Below are 23,840 nucleotides of genomic sequence, written 5' to 3'. Positions count from 1 at the left end.
GAAGCAGTGGGAAGCCAGGCAGGATAGACAAGGCTGTCTAAAATGTCACTTGATAGTTATATGTGGGTGATTGAATCGTGCCACCAGTCTGTCTGTTGGTATAAAATGGCAGCAAACTATGTCTTGATTGTCTTTGGGTGGGTCTGCCTAGTGTGCTAGATCCTGAATGAGAACTCTGTCCCATGCTGTAGTGTAATCCTAGTAATTCTTTCTCCAAAAGCAGGATATTTTGAGTTGCTTCAGAAACTGCATTTATATATCATTAATTCAAGTATCTTTCCATTAAAAAACCAACATAAACCTTTGTCCAGAGTAACGACACTTTCCATTAAGGTTTGAAGTTCCCATTGATTTCTTGTTCATGTCTTTTCTACAGGAAGGTGAACCTAAATAGCAGTTAAGAGGCTAGACATTTTGTTAGATTTGTCTTCTGGTGCTTACCTAGAAACTAAACTGTATTTTCCAGCAAAATATAAGTGAACACTCAGCCTCTTTAACATAAATGGGAGTTCTGTTGTTGAACACATGGACAAATATTACCATACATGCATCATCAATTCTGCTAATTCTGGGAGTTCAGGACACTCAGCATTTTACAGATTTGGTCCATTTTTGCCTGGTCACTTACTTTGAATGCAAATTTGCAGAAGCTGTCTATATGCAGTTTGCATTTAAAGTCTGATAGAGGTGGATTTTTTTTTTCCTATTACTTGTTCCTTTTCATCTTCTTGTACGTTGCAGTGTCTACAAATTAGGGACTACTTGTGCACACTGATGTGTATTTTGGTACTGCACTTCTGCAAATCTCAGCAGGTTTGTCTTCTCTTTGTTTTAATGGATTAAGTGGAAAATTTACACACCAAAGTGAAGAGAGGTGGGAGAGGCAACCTCTCATGTGACTATATTTAAAATACTGATGAATTTATCACAGTTGTGTTTCCTCTGACTTTGGAGAAGAGCATATACAGAACTGACCAGAGGAATTCACTGTAGCACCTGGGAAATACAATGCAGAAGACGAAAGCCGTAATATTAATTATTGAGAGTTCATTTGTTAGGGAACAGAGGTGGGGGTTGGATAAACCAAGTTTAAACATGTGGGAACTGCCTCCCAAACCATTTCCTTTTTCACCTGAAATCCTTCTGAAGTTTCTGCCATTGCAGCTTTGCCCTTGGTGTGTCATTGTCTAGAATTACTCATAAAGTCAGTTCTGCAAGCACTGAAACAACGCAGAAAGAAGGGTTGTCATCAGGTTCCCAAACAGTTTTGAAACTGAGTATGTCTAGGAAATTGCTTTAAAAAACCACATCTTTTTAAACTTTTTTCAGTAAAACTTTTCAGATCCATTTGTTTTGGAAAGTTTGCTTAAACATCTAAGCTAGAGTTGCTTCAAGTCATACCTGAAAGAGGATGCTGTTTATATCTAAAGACTTTTTTTCTTGACTCTTGCTGTTTCTTCCTGGGAAGATTCAAACCTCGTGCCACAACAGTGGGATCAAAATCCGGAGTTGGAGTGTTGGCAATTAAGCCAGACCCTTGGTTGAAGTAGGACTTGGAAATGAACTGCTGTAAGCTTTCAGGGAGAAGATTAAATAATTAGTTTGAGACTGTGGGTTTGATTGACAGCATTGTCACAACCTTTTTATGCAATCATGGGCAAGGCACTTCTGAGGGCATACATCTCGATTTAGTCTGCTCATCTAAATATTAAGTACCCAGGGTTAGCAAGTTTTCTAGTTTGCATCCATTGTCAATGGATAGGGACTAGGATTCGTACCACTTTTCCCCCGTGGTCAACTGGGAGAGACTAATCTAATGTAAATCATCTCAACTAGCTTGGATTCCTGCTTTAGGACAGTAAAAATTGCCTTGCATTATGTCTTTCTCTTGACATAATAAGCATTAAATCTGGTTAACAGATTCTAGATAATAATAATATAGCTACAATTAGGTGGGATAAATCACACCTTTAATCTCTATATAAACTGATTGCCTCGCTGTAATATGGGAATAGTATTATTGTTGTTCCTCTGCTTTGTATGTCTTATCTATTGGATGGAAGTTCTAGGTCCTGTAATGTCATAGATCTGGTTCCTAGCCAGGTTTGACTGTCTTAATTTATCCAGAAATGGAAATAATTTTCAAGCACCAGACAAATCAGGATTAAATCAACATAGATTTTATTGCCGTGAAATGTTTGATCAAATGTGGTCATTATCTTCATAGACTCATGTAAAACAGGTAGCTTGTATAGGAAATAGAAATATAAAAGATTGTTTTTCACCACTGAATTATAAATTAAGCTAAATTAAGTGGAAGGAAAAAACCAAAACCAAACCAAAACCCCAAACCAATAAATAGGACATTGTTGGTGACCAAGTGCGCACTCACATTTAAATACAATCACAACAGCTGCTGTACAGAACAGAACTAATTGTACAAAATAAAGAAAAGTAAAGAATAGCAATAAAAAAAGATCAGACCTCTCCAAATGACCTTCACCTGGCAAAGGAAAATTACTTTATCTTCCTCCCCCATTCCCCACACAGCTGTACTTGAAGTCTTGTTGCACCTGTAATGAGGGCAGAGGCAGAGGATATTTTTATAAATACAGTTCCTGTATAATTATGTTTATTGACTCTTCCTTGTGTTGCAGGTTTTTGTCTTCTATTAATGCTGTTTTTTCTTGTCCTTACAAATAAAGAATTAGAGCAGCAGAACTCTCTCTCCAAAGGATAAACGAAAGTCAAATGACCTTGGAATTCATCATCAGCCCTTTTGGATACCTAAGACATCTAAGATCAAAACTGCTTGTTGGTATTAGGAAACAAACAAACAAATAAACAAAAAAGCAGTTAGAGAAATTGGCTCTTAGGACAATAAAGCAGCCCTTCTTGAGCCTTGCTGCAAAATTGTGAGCCGCAGCTGTGCCACTGAGTCACGTTCAAAGAAAGAGATGAGCTGGGGAAATATTTACACAGAGGTCCAGGATTTGGAAGGACTATACATTGTGCCTGCTTTGTAGCAGATTTTTTTGTTTTTAGGAAAAGTTAAAGAGAAGCTTCAAAGAGCAGATTCCTTGTTGATTTGGAGAGCTGAAGTCTTTTCCCAATGAATGTTGGAGTTTATCTTTAAAAAAGAAGTAAATTAAAGGTCCAAATTTGCCCCTTGTGCCAGTTCTCCAAGGCAACAGAATGACCCCTAGAAGGAGTTAGGGTTTAAGATGGCAACATGAAGGACAAAATTCTTAACAGTCTTCAGTTGTAGGTGGCAGGGTCATCACTGCTTGTCTGTGGTTCACTCCCCTTTACAGGCCATACGAATGCTGTTCCATTTCTCATCATCTGCATAAAACTCTCCCTTTACTACACATCTCTGCCATGTAATGATACTAGTGGAGGACTGTGTGAACAGAGATCCAAATCCTAGGGCAGAGGTTGGAGGCGAGACCGTCACTCCTAGCTCTGCCAGAGACTTACCTTCTAAGCTTAGTCAACACATGAGCTGTTTGTACTCACAGTGAATAACACCTTCCTCTAGAAAGAAAGGCATGCGGTTAGTCAGTGTGTTTGCTTCATGAGTAATTTGTTAATAAATCCAAGTATCAACAGCGGGTCTTTGTGAGTCAAATGTGTCAGTGCTCAGTATAAGTAACCTGAAAGGAGGTTGTAGCGAGGTGGGTGTTTTTCTCTTCTCCCAAGTAACTAGCAATGGGATGAGAGGAAGGGGCCTCAAGTTGCACCAGGGGAGGTTTAGATTGGATATTCGGAAAAATTTCTTTACTGAAAGGGTTGTCAAGCCTTGGAACGGGCTGCCCAGGGAGGTGGTGGAGTCACTATACCTGGCAGTATTTAAAAGACGCCTAGATGTGGTGCTTAGGGACATGGTTTAGTGGGCATGGTGGTGTTGGGTTGACGGTTGGACTCGATGATCTTAGAGGTCTTTTCCAACCTTAATGATTCTATGATTCTATGATTCTAAGTAAGTTCAGAGACCTACTTAAAGTGGTTTGAGGTTTGTGGTGGGAGAGGTGTAATGCGTACAAAGCTGAGCAATGGGATGAAGTACAACAGGCAACACTTGAGCTATGAATCTTCAGGGTTTCAAAAATCATAACTATTCATTGACCTGACCACAGTAGTTTGGACACTTTTCTTACTCCTTTGATGTTTTTGACCTGAATGGAATAAACAACTCCATGATCTCTCAAAGGGAGAACTTTTTTTTTCAGATCAGATTAATTTCAAAGTCAAAAATGTACAAATATACTTGAATTTGCTACCAGTGAGCACCCACTAACTTCAAACCATGCCCTTCTTTCAGGCTGATCTAATTCACTAATGTGTTTTGAGATGGCAACATTTCCATAGAGATAAGGACTAAGGAAAAAAAAAAAAAGACAACATGGGAACACTGTGCAGGTATAAGTGGATGAGAACGTAGACTGAGATTTTAACAGGAACATCAGTGAATTCATTGCTTAAAACCACACTGAAAGTTCCAATTTCAAAAACCAAAGGCATTTTGACACCAAACTGCTCTGATAGCTAGTTCAGCAGAAAAGGCAGTAATAGTTATTTTTTCTCTCAATAAAATTATTGAGTACAATTAAAAATAAAAAACAGAGAGCCTGTGAATGTCAAAAAACTTGCAGCTACCTTTTTAAAAGAATTTTGCTTTTAAAATGTGCTAATATACTAAAGGAAAAAACACTTTGGGATGTAAATGCAGGCAACCTCTTAATGGTATGGATATATAGCAGTTCAATCAGGTTGAATCAGATCTGTATTGAACCTTACAAAAAATATGTAGGGGTCATTAAAACAAAAACTGGAAGTTCTGGGGCTTCAAGAGTGCTCAGGTTTATTAATATTAATAGATCAAAGGGTAATTCAGGTCAAAAATAATTTGTTGCCTGCAGAGCAGAGGCTCATAGTGATTATGTAACAACAAAAGATGCAAGTCTTTAAATAGATTATGGTTGTGACCTTGGACCATATTCTGAATAGGTAAATATTTCATATAATACTGTATACATATTATTTCCAATATCAGACATTTGAATTTGATTGTAATAAAATGCTGCTTTCTCAACAGTTTCACAGAATTATCCACCCAGCCAGTCATTCCCCCTTCTCCAGAAGGTTGATATTTTAGTGAAGAAAATTGAAAAGGAATTTAAAAAATTTTTCTTCTCTTTTTTACTTCCACCAAAATCTAATTTAAATTTATCCACATCTTGAAGTAGAGGACCACAATTAAATTGCTTTACAGAACATTTTCATGTGGCAAATCTTTGTATCTGACACAGTCAAACTTTTAATTTTTTTGCCCCTCTTCTTTTCTCTCCCTCAATTTGGGCCATAGAAAAAGCAGAATGAATTTCCTTTTCACTTTTAATCATGTTTACCTACTTTCACACTCAAGTATTTCATGTTCTAGAACAGTTCCACAATGTTTCTGTCGAAGACATCTCTGAGAATCATTCATTTGATTTTAGCACTTCTCCAGAGGCGCTGGAATGAAAAATTAATTCAGTAAAGTTTAAGTTCTGTTAGGCACTTAGCTGATCTTAGTGTGTTAAGGAGGTGGAGTCCCATGGAGATACATGTATTTCCCTCAGTGCATAGAGGGTGCCTAGATAGCACTAAAGTAGGTATCTAAGTTATATACCTACTGTGAGCAAGGACAAATCTGGGCAAAATCATAGGATTTCTTTTTTTTTGTAGATCTCCTTACGCAAGCAAATAGGAACTCATTAGTTCCTAGCATGTTTTCTCACCATGATGGCAATGTCCTTCCTGACCTCAGGAGCGACAACATCATGCTGTAAGCGCTCTATTTCCTTCCATACATTTGGAAGGCAAAGCTGATCTTGTTAGTTCAGTTTGACTCCCTACATCATGGCTGTAAACGCCCTTGGATGTTCGTCATAGTCCCTAGGTTTGGTCTAAAGCTGGTCATCCAAGATATAATGTATGCTAACTAGTTCTAGAAAGCTACGATGTAGACACACGTGTATGAGAGCTTTTGTCCTTGGCTTCCTTTATACCTAGTTGAGAAAAGTACACACTTTCAGGGCATGATTCATCATTACTTTGAGGTCAGATAAACTGTGTGCTAAGTGCCTTTTTCTCTCCACTGATTATAGGGAGAGGAGGGTAATTAATCCAGTTTAGTCATGTACAATGCAAAATGCCACTGTTACATTTCAGCTATTATCTGTGGAGAATGACAGGCACTTCCAGGTGATCCCTTCTACCTGTCCTAGACATTTGGTGTGCAAGTCAAGTGGCCACCCATAGGTATCTAGTGCCGTCTTCTGGGATCCTCCAGCTCCTCCTCCAGGTGAGTCCAGTTCTTCTATAGGTTTCATGTCAAATCTGTCAAAACTCTGTGGCTGTCTTAGATACCCCAAAAAATCTCAAATGGCTCTAAACACTTACACGTGGACAACTATATTATTTCCTACCATAGAAAGAGATGAATTGTCCCTTGGAAGAAAAGGTCTAGTTTCGCTGATCTTAAAAGGAGTTTAGCTGACCAGCATAATCCCACCCTGTAATATCAATCCTTCCCAACTTTCTCAATGAAGGGATGTCAGAGAAACAAGAAAAGGAATGGAATAAAAGTCTTGTAGAAGAAGAGTTAGAATGTGGCTGGAAAAACCTCTTGACTCAAAGAGGCTTGAGCTCAAACTATGCCTCCAATGTTTTCTGTGTGAGGATGAGTGATAGTTGGTAAAATAATATTTCAAAAGCACATTAGCAAGGTTATTACCACTTAGCTGCTGTGGACCAAGCCTATCTGTCTTATTTGTCATTTTTGGTTTTATTTTATTTTCTTTTCAGTAAGTGAGTAGATTCTATTAGACCTCTGCACCTCAGCTGGATTTCTAAAGACAATAAAGCTGCAGAAACAAGCTGTTGAAGAAAAGAAAGCATCATAAAAACAAGGCAACACAAAAGGTGACTCCAATTGCCTGCATTGATCCCATTGAACAGAGACCCAGGTATGGCAAACTGCAGTGTTGTGGGACCAGGGGCTGAGAAGATAGAGGCCAGAAGCCCGTGCTGTCGTTTAATCTGAAGTTCACAGAGGAATCAGGGCTCTTTTTGAAACTATCATCAAGGTTTTTTTCATTTTAGTCTGCCATGCTCTTTTCACAAGAGACACCACGGCTGCTTCTTGAATGGTCAGGACAGATTCCCAACAGGTTCTGGCCTCATTCCAGTGCAGCTTTATTGTACATTCCCACGTGGGGAAGAGCAGCCCCCAACACCAAATGGTTCATTTGTCCCATGACCCAAAAATTCCTCTTCTGCCAGGTTTCCATATTGTTTTCCCAATGGTGAGTAGATCAGGCATTTCCGATGGATCAGAGGAAGCCCTTCTTTCAATCTATCCAGCACGCAAGCAAAGCCAGGATGCTGGAACTGCATGTCCCACAACTGATGCGCTGGCCCTAACTGTGCTGCCGGAGAAGAAAGTGCTTCAAATTTCATGTGTCACCTCAGCCAAGTCCAGAAGTGCTTATAAAAAACAGTGTTAGTGTATCATTCAGAACAATCAAATACTACGTGCACGAAAAAGTAGTTTAGAGTAACATAAATTTTAAAAAAGTGACAATTTCATCACACAATTACTGTACACTGCTGTTCTTAGGGTTGAATACTTTCCTCTCTCACGCTCTCTCTTTCTCTCTGTTTTAATCTTTCTTTTCCAACCTTAATGTTTTTTTTTTTTCTCTTTTTTTTTTTTTTCTCCTCTTTTTTTTTTCTTTTTTCCCCTTTTTTTGGATTTGGTCCACTGGAGATAAATTGCCCTCAATGATATATATATTTAAAAAAAATATCAGCAGCAAGACTCTCTTGAAATAGATTCTGTTTGATGTAGCTAGTCTGTCTTTTCTGTTTTGCCCTCTTTCACAGCAGCCTCTGAAGTTTTCCGCAGGGGAGCTTTCTCCGAGTTGGCGTGTCCTTGGCCGGATTCCGCCGCTCCTCCGTTTTTGTGCGATGTGTGCTTTTCCAAGTAGTTCAGCATTTCACTGAGAACAGTTTGGAAAGTGCTTAGGGCAGCACATATTGCAGGAGTTCCAAAACCATGAGTGATCAAACTACAAATGGGAAGGAGACAGAAAAAGAAATACACATATGCATATAAATATAAATGCATTCACGTACATCGAAGAATTTACAGTACACTCATTTTGCTATAGTGAAATTCAAGATTTGCTTGCTAAACTATTTATTACCTATGGGAGAAACAGAAAAGAAAAGAGTAGAGCTGAAGAGCAGACTACTACATACAGCTTCAAAGGTTGGTTTTGGTAGGAGCCTCAGTTCTGAAACACCGTGGGACAGATCCTTGGCTGATGCAGATTGACACAAAGTTGTTGACTTCAGAGAGGCCAAGAGAGGATCCATGCCCTAGGCTTTCCAGTATTGCTACTTTTCCAGTCCCAGAAGGTTTGGTTTCCCCCTTCTCAGGTAAATGAAACCGGTTCTGTGTGGTTTATTCACTCTCCTAGATCAGAGTCTTGAACAACAAGACCTGGTTATTCTACGTCAACATATGGCTGCATCTGTATTAGGAAATTAAGCAACGCCGAGGCGCAATCTCTGACCCGCAGCACAATTGGCATGGTTTGGCCATATCTGTACTGCTATGCCCTCTGAGCATCCAACAGGGTGGAATCCAAACTGCCTATTTGGAATAGTCCTTGGCCAATGTTAATGCCCAAACAATGCCCAGGAAATGTTTCACGTAGGGCTAGTTCAGCCAGGCTAAATTCACGGACAATCCTAACCAATTAATAGTAAAAATAACCAAGTTCCAACAACATTGCCCTGGTGGTGCTGAGTTTACTAGTATAGATTTACTCTGTTGCACCTTTCATCCAAATAAGGTGTTTTTTCAAGATAACACTGAACTTTTCTTGCTGTTTTTCTGCACTGCAGAGTAGCTGAATTTCAGTGGTGCTCCTCACTTAACAGCTACTGAAACGACATATTAATGCAGTTGCCAGGCAGAGCCGTAGTGGGTTAATCTCATCTCAGTTTAGAGGAGCATTTCAGTGCACACATATGTATCTACAATCACCTGAGATATTTTGGGCATCCAGCCTGGCTTCCACCTGCAGATCCAGAAGTGTGCAAGTTTCCCACAGGTCCTGTCTCTTAGATACCATTTCTGTGAGGATGTCTCAGCTACCTTAGGATATTAGAAATGGCACCAGAGACCAGTTTTTAGGCAATTGACTTCAGCCCTATTTGCTTAAATATTATGTATACAGTATAAGATGTTCATGTAAGGGCCAGGGAAACTCAAGTTGTACTAGACACCTTTTTATGAGCAAACAAATTATTCTCATTGTTATAATGATGCATTTCGATAAGTGCTAAGTGAAAAAAACCAAACCAAACAAATCCTCCAGTTTTTTAATTTTCATTTAGAAACATAACTGAAAAATTATTTCAAAGGTTAAAATGTCATTGCAGTTTTTAAAAGACTGATTTCAGTTATCACAATTCTGCTCAGGGCAAAAAGAAGACAAGAACAGAAGCTGATTTCTGAGTCTGCGGACATTTTTGAGAGATCAATACTTTATATTGGTTTGGGCGAGAAAAAAACCACAACAAAACATTACAGTGATTCTGATAAAACAATAACTATTTCCTATCCCATGCTAGTTAAGCTCTCATCCCTGCAGTAACCCTCTGGGTGTCTCATGCACCATGTCAGTAAACCCTGCTCTAATGCAGAGAACCATGCATAGGTCAGAAACGGGAACATTTCACTTCAGGGAAAACCCCTCTCTTCTGCACTTTGTCTTCTCAGTCTTTCCAGCTGTTTTAGAAAAAAGCGAAAAAGTAGGGACCGAGGGAAAAGAGGTTATACAGGACATGGACAATCAGCAGGTTGCTGGAAGTATCAAAAAAATCCATGGGAAAGGCTCCAAGATATCTTTTAGGGTGATCTTTCTGTCTGCTGGACATAGGAACCCTGTTTGCTAGGAAAGGTGGTATCCTAGGGAAGCCACCAAACATACAGGAGTCCTAACCAAAACGAGAGCTCAGTTTGGAAATATGTCTCCATTTCAGACAGGGAGTGGACCAGTCTTTTATAAAAGGTCTCCCAAAGGCTATTGATAAATAACTCGCTTTTAGAATGTTTATCCATCAGCCTCCAGGCACTTTTCAGAGCAGGAATTTATGTTTATCCCCAGTTAGTAATGAGAGGAAAATGATAATTAAATATTTACAAGGACTATTTTGCAGACATCAGTTAATACCACATGACTCTTCAAGTTTAGACTCTTGAAGTTTGAACTTGTAGTAATATCTGGATCTTTTAAATTTAGCATTAAAATTTTAATTTAGCATTAAAAAGAGGTAAACATACCTTGCTTTAGTGTTTTGTTTTTTGTTTTTTTTTTTTTTAGAAATGACTGGCATAGCAGGAAAATAAAAATCATCATCATCATCGTAAGTCATGTTTTTAATAGTAGTAAAAACAAGATCAGCAGTAGCATATAGACAAGAGTATTTTTAACCCCTTTAACTCCTTCTAGGAGTCAGGTGATTTCAAAATTAAGTGTTGCATTTTATCATCATTTCTAGTCTTCATAAATCCAGAGGAATGAAAATGTGATGGAGCTTACAGTAACAGAAAGCAAGAAAAAGGAAATTCAAATGTATCATTACTAGTTGTAATATGTCATGATTTTTACACTACTTGTGTGATCTTCTGGGTCTTGATTTGGGGAACTGACTATACCAAGACATATATAAAAATATTTATGATCTTGCATGCAAAAGAAACTAGTTTATCTATTTGAAAAGTTGGCAATATCTGCAATCATTCATTTCCAGTAGATGCAAATAGTAAGTTTAACAAACGATTGAATAGAAAAGAAATCTTCCGGCCTGCTCTCTTTGAACCTTTTGACTCCTGAGCAAAAGGAATAGAACTGTGTTCATTTGACAGCTCAATACACCCTGAAGAGTAAAGTGGGAATACTACAGTGAAAACTTTGAGATTGTCTCAGAAATAATCTGTAGGGCTAAGAACAAGGATAGAAAACTTTAATGTTCTCAAATGCTGAACAAGACTGTAGAAAATACCAGAAAGGGAACAAAAACTGATATTAGGGTACATAAGCATAAGTGCCAACTGGTAGGTGTATACATCAACAGTGCCTAAACTCCCATTACCATCAAAGGGGGCTTAATGTAGTTTCTTATGTATAAGAGTCCACAGTGATTTGGGATGTCCTATGACATCTGAAACATCTGCACAGATTTGCTAGATATGGTATGGGACTTAAGTCTACCTTGCTTCTAGGTGTTTTGATGCCAGGCAGGTGACCCTTGTGTATCTCACATGGCACTAGATGCCAATGTTTAGGCAACTGAATTGAGCCCTGGGGCTTTATTCAATACAGTCAGAAGTCTGGAGAATGACTTAGCACATGAAATGGATATGTCTCCTTTTGGTGAGCTGCACCATTCTTCTGGCTACACTGATGGCTCCATCAAGCTGAATAAAAATGTGTGTTCAGTGCTATTTGAGATGTCCTGTGGTAACAAGACATCTGCGTCAGGTGAACAGGTAATGCAGAGAGCTTACAGGAGAACAGTACCCTTTTAAAGCAGCAATGGACTGATGGCATACCTAATAGCATCTAAAAGATGCTGCATGCTACTGTTTACTCAGCTATATCTTGTCCTAGATCTTCATTGGCCACATGGGAAGCTTCAACATCCAGCTTATATCGAAACACCTAGATATGGGTATTTTATCCTGAGCAGAATCTTAAACTTCTGATCTGAAAACTAGTGTTCATAGGAAAAAGATTTTGTGGGGTGAGTTAGGGGTCTATCTCCTTTACAGTTTAGCCTCTTATGTACCATTAATCATCAAATACGGCAGGCTTTTTCAAGATAGCATTGTGTTTCTTATAAAAAAGCCAACCTTTTTTTAGTGAGAAGGTGCTGCAGAGTCTCATGGCAACTCTACTTTCACTTCCTGATGAATATATTCTTCTCCACAGATGGGGATATGTAGAGCCTATTAATTTCCCATGAAGCTTATTAAGAGAAACCATTTTATGGAAAATTTCTGACCAGCCCTCCTTGCCATGCTCCTGTGAGAGTGTATTTTTTTAGCCTCACTTTATGTAATGAGCATAAAAAGGCCAAAAGACATTATCTTCTACTCTTACATTTTTATCAGTAATTCCCCTTGCTCTAATTTTGGTGGACTTTATTTCTCTGCAAGTTAAAGTCTTTGAAAAATCGAAGAAAGTTGGATAATTTCCCTTTGCTGATGAAAGTAAGTTTCAAGTTGGGGAGAAAATCTGATTTTACATTTAAATCAGACATGACAGACAGAAGATTAATGGCAAAGCATTCAAATATGTTTCCTGAAAGTCAAATTTAGTTGCCTGATTTTTCAGGCTAACTGAGCTTCCACTGAAATTGGTTCATTGTTAGTATGCTCCACACCTATGAAACAAGTTACTTTCATTATAATACTTCCATTTGGGTTTAAAAGCCTGAAATTAAACATGGTGGTTTCATAATGGAGTCTTCTGGGTATTCGCAGCTTTGTAGTGCATCTCATTGCAACTCCTATAAACTAACTTCATTGTTCTAAAAGGCAAGGCTAAAATTTCTGATTTTGGGACTGTGGATGGAGAGCTACAGTAAGAAGGCAATGAATATCAGGCCAACATATTATAAATCCTTATGCTTAAGGACATCCAGACCTGCCTGCAATTCTGCCCAGCGCTATGATGCAATTATGTCTGCTCATGTTTTAATGATAGCCTTACTTGAAAGTGAAAAGATCCAAGTGTGCCTGAAGGCTTGGACTCGCGTTTGGCAACTACCTCAAGGACTCCTCCATACCCCAGGCTGGTGAAACTCCGACATGTGGCAGAAGAAACAGATTCCTTCTCGGCAGGGGGGAGGAGGCCATCTGCACTGAATGTTTACACCCTCATTTAAAATAAATAAATACTTTAAAACAATAATAATGAAGAAAAAGCAAGCTTGAACTTATTGGTCGGACTTTCTCAGAACTTTGAACGTGAAAAGCACTTTGTGATTATCCAAATTTAACAACACATGACAGATGACAAATAATAAGATCTGACAAGACTTTTGATGGCTGCAAAGGAAATGGAAAAAGATTTTAATGTCTTCACTGATACAAGTAACATCCTGAGTTAGAGGTGCCTGTATTGACTTTGAGGTGCTTCTGTTGATTTCAAGGTCCGTCCTGTGAAGGTTGCCTAGAAAATTAAATTGTGATAACTTTACTTCAGAAGGTCAGGAGGCCTAACCATGACACAAGTTAGACTGATAGTCAAGGTAAACATTGGAACATGGCCAGTACATATCACAGGGATAAATAGTCTATAGGATCAGAGTGGCAAACAGCACATACAAAAGTTGCCTTGCAAAGTAGGCCTTCATGCTTGTTTTCTGTTCATAAACAAACAAGTATATTAAAGACATGTTCTCCTAAGCAGATCGACCTCCTTTCACCATGTGTAAGAGCAATCGAGAAAGTAAAAAGAGAGTGCTAGAGCTGATGCCCCATATTTCCAAAATACGCCATTTCAGCTCTGTATATTTTAGACCTTGGGACTGATTTTCCACACTAGGAGAAGTGCTGAGGGAACATATCTGAAACATCCAAGACTGTGACTATGGAGTGTTTCTGAGCTATAGACTAAAGATTAAGCCACGGCACTGTGGTGTGCATGGCGCTCACAGAAGCCCTTGGCTGTTTGCCAAGAAATGTTTCCAGCATAGCACATTGTATCCTCCAAATAAAACACTGGATAGCTCTGTGGCTTGCTGGTTTTGAATGAGAAAAATATATACAAGCTTCTGGCTAACTGTGGATGAAAAGTGGCCTCACCGCCAATTATCACCTACGGAGCCAAATACATCAGTGAGACCACAGATCCAAGATGACTGGATATATTTGAAAAAGAGTGAGCATGTCCTTCACACAGCCATCAGCTCCTTCAGTTTTTCCTTTCCCTTAGTTAACGGTCACATCTCTGCTCTATGGGAAGGCAGAGAAATGAAGGAGATTCATCCAACTTGCTACCATGCATGGACTTTTTCCAGCGAGGCAGTTAACACAGCTGAGAAGCCCCATTGCCCTCCTCAAATGAGAAGGACCAAGAAGTAAGCATTATAAACATGCCGATGACAAGGGACAATGCAACTTTGTAACCTAGTAATTTGGAAATGAGGGGATGGCATTCCTTTTTCTGGGAAACATGAGAGTGCCTTAAATGTCTTAAGAAATCTTAAGTACTGGGTTGAAAAACAAATCAAGCCCCCCAAGATTTTTCTCCCTCTTTGATGAAACGTATGTGTGCCTTTTCCTTGGTAATCATGGAACTTATTTGTTAATGAAGAGGATAAAGAAAAGAAAACAGATTCTTATTTGTTCTCTTCACTCTATAAACTGTGACTAAAAGGGAATATGGTATCATAAGACTCATGATAAAAATCATTGGCTATATTAGAAATTGGGACAAAAATGTCCTAATCCTTCCAAAAGGATTTTGGTCATAAGCAGAGCAGGAGAAGGTGATCAAACCTCTGTATGGAAAGATCAAAGAGGGAATCCCTGGGAAAGGGAGTGAGGGAAAAATCCCAGAGGAGGGAACTGTAATGCCTTTAGTAAATAAAGAGCCAAGGAAAAGAAAGGAGGAAAGAAAAAAGAAGAAAAAAGGAAGGAACAATTTGTTGATTACTAGTACCTCAGCACTAGGAACCAGTGTTGTCCATCTCAGCTAGCTGAATTTAAAGCCAGATTGAGAGAGATCATGGAAATCAGGGAACTCTAGAGGGCACCAGAGATGTTTCACCACAAACTTCATTGCGCACCAGGTTTCTTCCAGTCCGTGCATCCAAACAGAACGCTGCTGCTGCTGATCAAGCTGACTGGAATTATGACAGCAGCTGCTCTACCTCCTGATAAGCAAAGAAGTGTAAAAAAAATAAAACAATATAGAAGAGGGGTACGCACATCTCTAAAGGCAACCCACCAGTAAAGCTTTGGGCTTGGCTCTTTGTTACAATTTAAAAAACATGTTGAGCTTCAAAACACATTTCATTGCTCCCTTTTACCCTTCAGAAAGAAGGATGTTACTTTCTTGCTGCTCCCAAAGTCTGAGCCTCTGGTTTCTTGCCTGCCGCGTTTCGTGTCACCTTGTCAGTGTGATGTCAGGCACTCGCAGGAGGCTGACAGCTCCAGGCTCAGAGACTAGCTAAATGACAAAACTCTTGTCTCAAATGGTTTCATAGGAAGGGTGTTTCATATCAGCTGGATGGCTAGGCAAAACACAGAATAATTTGTGAGGATGCTGATTGCTTTCATTATCTAGCTTTAGTATTCTGAACCTATTATTTTTTGTCTGTTTTTATAAGGTTTCTGCACTGAAAGAAGTGTCACTTGCAAGAAAGTAGTTTTCCCTTTGCTGTTTTGATGTCTTTATCTTATATATAAAAGATAGGTGATCTGGATGTGATTTTGCATCTTGATGAAATGTAACCGTGAAGTTAAAGGATCAAATCCAAATTCTGTAATCGCTAGGTATTCATCTTCCCCTATATGATGGATGACAGTAGGATATCTGAACTTTCCAAACACTACAGATTCTTACAGACACAAGTGTCCCAAAGGCAGATGTAGAAGGTATGTCTATACCCAATTTTACAAGTGAAGAAAGTGAGACTAAGAGGCTGACTAATGAGGTCTGGGAGTCTGTATGTGTAAGCCAAGGAACATACACAGATCTCTTGAGTATAATCTCAAGAGATTATACTCAAATGTTCTCCTTCTAAGTGTTTTGTGTCATGTTTTTTGGCTTCCCAGCACAGAATGTGGGTCATTTTTGGTGGGTTTTCTGGTAACTTTAGTTTTTGTGAGATTTTGAGGAGCTAAAAAAGACTTCCATCAAAGATAAAAAAAAAAAATCAAAGCTGTGCTCATGCAAGGGCAGGTTATGAAAGCAAAGGCAAGAAGACACATGTCGGCCTGACTTTCAGGTTCCCGGCTGAATCTATGAGAAGCTCAGATATAACAGTGGAATGGAAGAAAGAAGTAGATACACACTCTCTCCGTTCAACAGGAGAGAGTTATGGTATAAAATCAAGAAAAATACTAATTTAGTGTTTTGGACATTTGGTCCAGTTGGAGGAATGTCCTAAATTCTGATCCTTAGACTGAAGGCTGGTTTGATACTTTATCAACAAACTTAAGTGTGAAATGAATAAAGCAGGAATCTAGATCCAGAACTTTAGCTTTGGTTTAATGCAGAAGCCACTACATTAGATAATGATACTCATGGGCTCTCATTCTCAGTCCAGCCTTAAATTTTCCTCTGCAAAAGGGAACAGCTTCAAGAGGAGGGATGGAAAGTGAACACACAGGTTCACACATGCCACCAGAGATGCCATGGGACATTTAGAGTATCTGTAAGGTTGGTAGATGTGATGCAGAACTCACAAAAAACCCTTGAACTGAGGGAGTGGCAAATGAATGTGAGTCAGGATGTCCTAAAATGACCCTAGATTCCTAGATTCACCAGACAGGTGAATCACCCTCAGGTTCTTAAACTGAAGCCTTTAGTCACCTCTACCTGCATTAGCGAAGTGAAGAGTGCCCAGGCTCCTCTGATCATGAGTGATCCAGCATAGCCTGGCCTCATCTCCATTATTCAAGCACTTTAACCTGCAAAGTAGTGACCATATCTAAGCTTCCAACTGAGAACATCCTCTTGACTGAGATAAGGCTGACTTGTGCCTGGGAATTGTTGGGGACAGAAAGAGTTGGTCTAGGCCAAATACATACAAGGCACCACAGTAGCAATCAAACATGACAGACAATTGTGTTCCAGTGCCCAGGACCATACACACACAGTTTATTAAATTAGTTTTCATGTATCTTTTGGGGGGGTCTTCATTCCTACATGTCTCCATTCCTTCTCTGAAATGTGACAGAAATATTTCCCTTCTTCATAGCAGGGATCTATACAACTGAAAATGTTTGGTTCATCTGGTCTTGTTCTCTGCTCTGGAGAGGGGTGGATGCACTAAACGTCTAGGAAGTACAAAAATACTAGAGAGATGAGTGATACGCAAGTTAATCCCAACCATTTCCCATACTGACATGCTTCAGATCTACCTGCACACCATTAACAGGAAAAGGATGGGGTTTGATGATTGTGCTGGTTAACATTGTTCTAGATCCAGCAGAAGAACCTGTTGACCTGCAATGTCACCATTCAGCTCTGCTGAGTTAGTGGCAGGATTATGGGTGTTGGGGGTTATCCAAGGCTTCACCATCTCCCATCACAACTGCCTGCACCATATATTCTCTGGGTGTGTGTCTCAGAGCTCTTGTGTTTCCAGGCAAGCTTGTCCTGATTCACCATTTTCAGGCTTTTCTACAGTGATTTATTCTCAAAGCCTTCTATATTTGTTTTGTTTACATCCATCTTTTTGCTTTCTCTCACTACTCCAACCCCCTTTTTTCCTCCCATCACCTTGGATAATTGAGAGCTATCTCTCAGTTTCACTGAGCATGAAACTAGGCTCTTTTACTTGTTCTGAATCCCAAACCAACAAACTTACAATGCTAAAAAGAGATTTCTATAACCTTTCTGTCCTGAAAAAATAAAGAAAGATGAAATCTCAGCTTTACTGACATCAGTGGGATTCAAAAATGGTTTAAGTTTCAGGAGAAATTAAACCCCTAGTTTTTCCCTCTTGCATACAGAGACAAATATACACAAAAGTCTCGCATGATTCTGTGGGGGTTTTGGGAGAAAAACCTCTGAATTATAAGTAATACAAGGCATTTTAAAAGAAACCAAAGTTTATTTAAATATTTTCTCTTTATTTTTTCATTCTTTTTATTTTTTATCTTTCTGTCTTTCTTTCCTTCTTTCTTTCTCTCTCGCTCTCTCACTCTTCCTTTCCTGATGCTCACTCCATTTTGAAAGCAAAGGGTGAGAGAAATAGGTTCCTCTCATTAAAGCTATAGAAACTTTTGGGTTCTTTTCTAGTACTGATGTGCTGACTTCACTCTCTACTGTAGTAGATGTAGTAGATGAGGAGCTTAGGGACATGGTTCAGTGGGCATGGTGGTGTTGGGTTGATGGTTGGACTTGATGATCTCAGAGGTCTTTTCCAACCTTAATGATTCTATGATTCTATGATTCTAGGCTCACTCCAACCTTAATGATTCTATGATTCTAGGCTCATAAATGCACTTACACAGATCAATCTTTAGAGGACAACAAAGAGACACTCATGTATCTGGACAAAAAGTCTCATCACTTAGTAATGGAAATGGATTTTTCCAGGGTTTTCTTGTTTGCCCTGTGGCTTAATTCTGATTCTGTCTTCAGAAACTGGGGACAGGGTAGCTCAAGTGGTGGCTTTCAGGCCAGATACAACCCACAGGATTATTCCACTTGGTCCTCTGTATTTGTCACGAAGGAATCAAAGAAGAGCTGAAATACAGCATGGGTAGCCCTACAACATATGACCTCTTCTTGAACCCACACTTACGTATATGCTTAGAAATCTGATCTATCCCAATACTTAGCCCATGAGTCAGTGGCTTATGATCCAGCCCTGACAAGGTTAGACTTCTCTAAATCTTAGTACAGTTTTTATAGCACAGATAAGGCACCTAACTGGGCTGTAATAAGGGCTGGTGCTTCCCTGAATTCTCAAGCTACATATATATTAGTGATATATATGTGCTACTGTGCCCAGGAATCGTTTAGGACAGAGCTAGTTAGACCAGGCAACGAAAACCCAGGAATTCTGCAAAAAAACACCACAGGCAGCCAATACATGCCTGTGCCCTGGCACTACTTTTATTTACTAATATCAATATAACTTCTCTGTAGTAAGATACTCCAAAGTGTATTGAAAAGGGAGAAATCTTGAATAAAGCATACATACTACTACCCTGGCTCAGGCAGTGCACAATAGTTGCTGCTATGGATGTAAGGGTCTACAGAATTGTCTGTTCATGGTCAAACAATATTGGGAAATCATTCTTCATGCAGCATTGAGTTTTCTGTATTCAGGTCAGATGGACATCTCAGAAAGCAGCTGCACAAACATGATTGTACCAGGAGTGTAGAAGAGCCTCTGTTTTTTGCGTATCTGGTAAAGTTGTGCAAAACTCAGCAGTTTTCAGGCTCACTGCAGCTCCTTTGAAGATTTCCCCTGTTTTATGCTTTGTATGAACTTTGGGTTTGGAGTTTGAGCAAACCCAGCAATTCTGATCCCTTCATGGGGACTATCCTGTACTTCAGGTTGGACACATGTTTACAGATCTTGATCAATTGGGACTCAGTGGAAAAACTTCTGAGAGGAGTGTGAGCTTGAAGATTTAAAACAGAGGAAATGGAAAACACTGCTTCGATCTGACCTGTGCCAGTCTGTGAACCGTGGTCTTAATTATTAACGTTGAGCAAGTAACATCGAGAGCAAGTGGAGCACATAACTCTACACTTACCAGCTGTAGGGTAATTTATTCCTAAAGAAAATTCACTTTTAGCCCAAGGTAGTGGAGTCTGGATTCTGCTGAAGGTATCAGATAGTATAGCTCTTCAAAAAGTCTTTCATTATCTTAGAATTTATTCTAGTACTAGAGATTTGTGAACTTCCTCTGAATTTTTCTGTTCATAAAAAATCTCTTCGACTTTCTGACATCATATGGCATAAGCATATATATATACACACACATAAAATACCAACCTTTCATCTTGTGGTTTCTTTGCTGCCTTGGTGATGGTTTACAAGGCAGAATTTCTGAACCTCTTCTTGTTATATTAAATCTGTATGAAACTATATGAGATTTCCCATGATCAAAACTCAGCTCATACTGGATAATGGTTGAAAAACATGCTATATCTATGCTAAAAACATTCACAAAACCTTGTCAGAGATTCCAGTGAAAGACTACAGCTTGTCCTTGCCAAACACACTATTTTGGCTCCATCCCAATCTAGAGATTTATACAGCATAGAGACAGAGAATTTATTGTGAGAAAGCCCACAGTTCTGGAATACAGATAGCAATGAAGATGAAAATTTCACTATTGGAAAAGCATGTTATAAAATTTGTGATGACTATATGGAAGCACTGCTTCAGATTTATGTCTCCTCAGCAAGACCTACTTGTAGAGCACCAACAGCCCTTGGGCGTTTTGATCATAAATAACATTAATTTCATGCATATAACCAGGACCAGCAACTTACTAAGACAGTCCAATTTTAGACTCTGCTTATTGTAGATGTCATCAGAGTATTTGACAATGACTATGGTCTGAAGGTCAAGTCCATCTCTGGCATACAGTTGCAAAGCTCTTTATCTATAGATACAGATAGATGATAATTGTGTTCATTTCACTGTAATAAATAAGGAAAACCAGCTCTTTTGGAAATCTAATCTTAGCTGGGATCTATGATCAGGGATGTGGAGGCCACTGTACATTCAATATTTGAATTCTTAGTGTTAGGCATGTGCTTTACGTTAGGCAGATTCCTTCAACATCTTTTTATGAAATAATTTCCAACTGGTGTATAATGACAGCAGCTATTTGTGCTTGTGACCAGTAGGAGGCTGTGCTATGCCTTAACCAGCAGTGAGCATGTTGCTCCTGGGTTACAACGACTTTCTCTGTGTGTTGGGGTACCAAGAATTTCTTCCTCTTCTCTCATCCCCAACTGATCAGGTGCAAATTTCCTGTGACAGAGGTTGGTTCAGTCTGAGGATCATCCCTCAGAGAAAGACAGAGAAACCAAGTGATAGGTCAGAAGCAGTCTGTGTTGAAAACTTGACCCAGAAAATACTTAATGTTCCTGGAAAACATGGTGAATTGCATTCTTATATCTCCTCTGGCATCTGAGACAGACTTAAGTGCCTTCTGTGATATTCAATCTCAAGAAGGCAAGTAGTGGTAGGAGGGGTTCAGATGACCTAGCTGTGAAAGCTGCCAGATTTAGGGCATGGAAGTAATGATTTTTTTGCCTACACTAGATTTAGCTATTTACAATATAAGTGTCTAGTGTGTACTGGTTGGCTAAGCTCCCATTCAGCTGGAGATCCAGACCAGACTGTTCAGTCAATGGATTTTAGAGAGAAATTCAAGTCACACTAACGTAGATGTCTACATTACGCCTACTAAATCGTAATGCAGATTTCACGGGCTATACAGGCGAGATCCCTAAAGACTACAGCAGAAGATACACACCTGGCTGAAATGGAGGCACCTACATGTAGATGAGTAGAGTTAGAAGTCTGAGTAAGAAGCTGGATCTGACCTCAACTTCTCTACAATAGGTGGAAAAGGAATATAGTCTCAGCTTAACGTCTGGGTGTGGCAGTACTCATCATTCCCCAAGCACAGACATGAGACAAAGCTGTCTGATTTAAGCCCAGGGAAGCATCTGTGTAGGATCAAGACCTGTGCTCTCCTAGGTGCCCATCTTCTGTCCAACACTTATTGCCTACAGCAGGCATGAAAGAAAGCACTGAATGATCCAGGAGCTGCCTACAGAAGCTTTTTACTCCAACCTACTGAAGTGAAGCAGAGAAGGAAGGATGGGAGCTGTACCAGTTGACAGCTTTTGTAGCTGAAGCCTTCAGCATTTTATCCTGACTGCTGTTTCTTCTTTAAACACAGGAATCCTTGGGGATTAGCTACCTTGTATCACGTTTACTTTGTGTGCATGTAATGGGGGATTACCTCTTTTTCCACAATCTTAGGTAGCCCATTAAAATCCCTCTATGAATATCCTGTATAAATAAGCATGTCTTCCTTGGTGTGCATGTGTAGTTATGCATTTTGGAGTGTGGGTGTATAAGGGAAAGTATACATAGATGTAGGTGGTATGCGTACGTGTGTGCACATCACTGCATGAGAATAGAAGTGGGGTTGTCTATATGTGTTTGTATATGCATAGGATGCACACAGGTATGTGTAAGCATAAACAGGAATGTGTGCACTTGTGGACCAGGCATAATCCTTGCCTCTCCCCACCCCCCAACAGATAGATGGAAGATGTGGAATGGTACATACTTTGGATTCCATTCAGCGTCTGAGGGATTAAAAATTAGGTACCACACCACCATCTGGCTGGTAGGTGCTTCATGCTCTTATCAGAATCTTAATAACTAAAAGATGTTGGGATGTTGGGGCACAAAAGTTGTCTGCCCAGCCGATGAATGAAGAGTGGCTTAGCTGGCTGTGCTAAAGAATATGCAACATCACTCTAAGGCTTTAGAGGCCTAACAAACCTTCTTGGTCTGTAACCAACTCTTTGAAACGGTCCTTTACATGTTGATTTTTTCAGGTACCAGCTAATGGCTAGCCTCAGCTAGTCATGTATTCCCTTTTGTGGTCCGAGCAAAGACAGGAGCACCTCTAGGATTTTTCCTCACACTTATCCTTGATAAATATCTCAAATGACCCCACTAGTTCAAAGTGGCCTTCTGGAAGTTCCCATCTCACTCTTGACTGTATCTAGCACATAGCCTAAAGCAAAAATGTGAAATTGCACAGCAACTCCTGGGCTAATAAATCTTTGTGATCCCAAACTGTCTATACACTTTTATCCATAATTTAGATAAAATTCTGATGAAATTTGGACTTGGTGTGCATGTACCATGGGTCCTTGCCTTCACAACAGCTTTTTAGGCTGTCTACACCAGTAAATTAAATATTGCTAGGGCATGGGCCCAGGAACTGAGTCTAAATATATTAGCAGTCTCTGGCTTTTTGGTCTGAGCCAGCTTGCATCCTCCCAGACCTTTCCAGGGTGTTGTTCAGGAATGACTGCAGTAGAGACTGTTCCACCAGGTAGTCTGCTTTGAGGCCAGTCTGCTTTGGAGGTCAAAGAGTTAATAGTATGGTCATGATAAGATGATGTCAAATGGTTTCAGTAGCATAGAGGAAGCTCTGGAACTATTTAGTTAACTGGTAAGGGTGCAGCCTAACTGTTCCTCTTTTTATCGCTACTTTGATTAATCTATATTGTCATTTTGGCTCTGAACTTGAGTTTCTACATTTCTGGACGACCCGCTTCATTGGTTGGCTTGTGATCTGGCTCACATCTAGAGCAAGACAACTTTCTGGCCAGATGGGGAGATTTGGCCAGCAGATGTAGAAAATGACTTACTGAAACTCAGACTGTGGTCCTAGAAGCAGGGTGAATGCAACTAGCCTGAACTACATTGCTGGGCAAACATGTGCTTTTAATAGGCACAGATAACAGAGGGATTATGGACATTATAGTCTTCTAGGTAAGGGAACACATATAATTATAACATCATATGTAGTCTTTATCAAAATTATGGATTTTAGTTAATTGTTCCTCTTTCAAAATCATACCTGAAATGTGTTAAATGTCTCTGGATGTCGAGGTCTAATATTGGAGTCGGTCTGGAGGATCCAAGGGGTGATCTGTCTTGACTTAGAAGGTCTTGGAATTCTTTACATATTTGTCTAAAAGGAAAGTGGAAATCCTTAAATAAGACAAGTGTAATCCTTTCCATAAAGCTGATTCCCATAATACTGTCACCTTATTCTGAGTGATCTCATTCATAACAGAAATATTTGGCAGAGGCATTGTTAAAGAAATTAAAGGCAAATGAATCCCCCTCTTGCCTCCCTGCCCCAAATTCTCAGAGCCAGCAACATACAGAATCTTTTGAACAGGAGCCCTTCTGGAACCATATGAACATTGACATTTTAAAATGTTTCTCTCCTGAAT

At 39.5% G+C, this 23,840-nt stretch overlaps 1 protein-coding gene across 1 annotated transcript in view; it reads right to left on the bottom strand.

Annotated features, from left to right (window-relative positions):
- Positions 1-7,830: 7,830 nt before the first annotated feature.
- Positions 7,831-23,840, bottom strand: part of TFAP2D (transcription factor AP-2 delta (activating enhancer binding protein 2 delta)) — a gene marked incomplete at its 5' end in the record, with an annotated part of 33,135 nt that continues 17,125 nt past the window's right edge. The window contains 2 exon segments of the mRNA XM_009578682.1: positions 7,831-8,117; positions 23,459-23,572. Coding sequence (XP_009576977.1) covers positions 7,898-8,117; positions 23,459-23,572 — 334 coding nt within the window.

This window comes from Fulmarus glacialis, unplaced genomic scaffold (genome assembly GCF_000690835.1).
Source record: "Fulmarus glacialis isolate BGI_N327 unplaced genomic scaffold, ASM69083v1 scaffold1905, whole genome shotgun sequence".
Classification (NCBI taxonomy): domain Eukaryota; kingdom Metazoa; phylum Chordata; class Aves; order Procellariiformes; family Procellariidae; genus Fulmarus; species Fulmarus glacialis.
The sequence above is the reverse complement of the archived record's forward strand: the minus strand, read 5'-3'. Positions and strand labels throughout refer to the sequence as shown.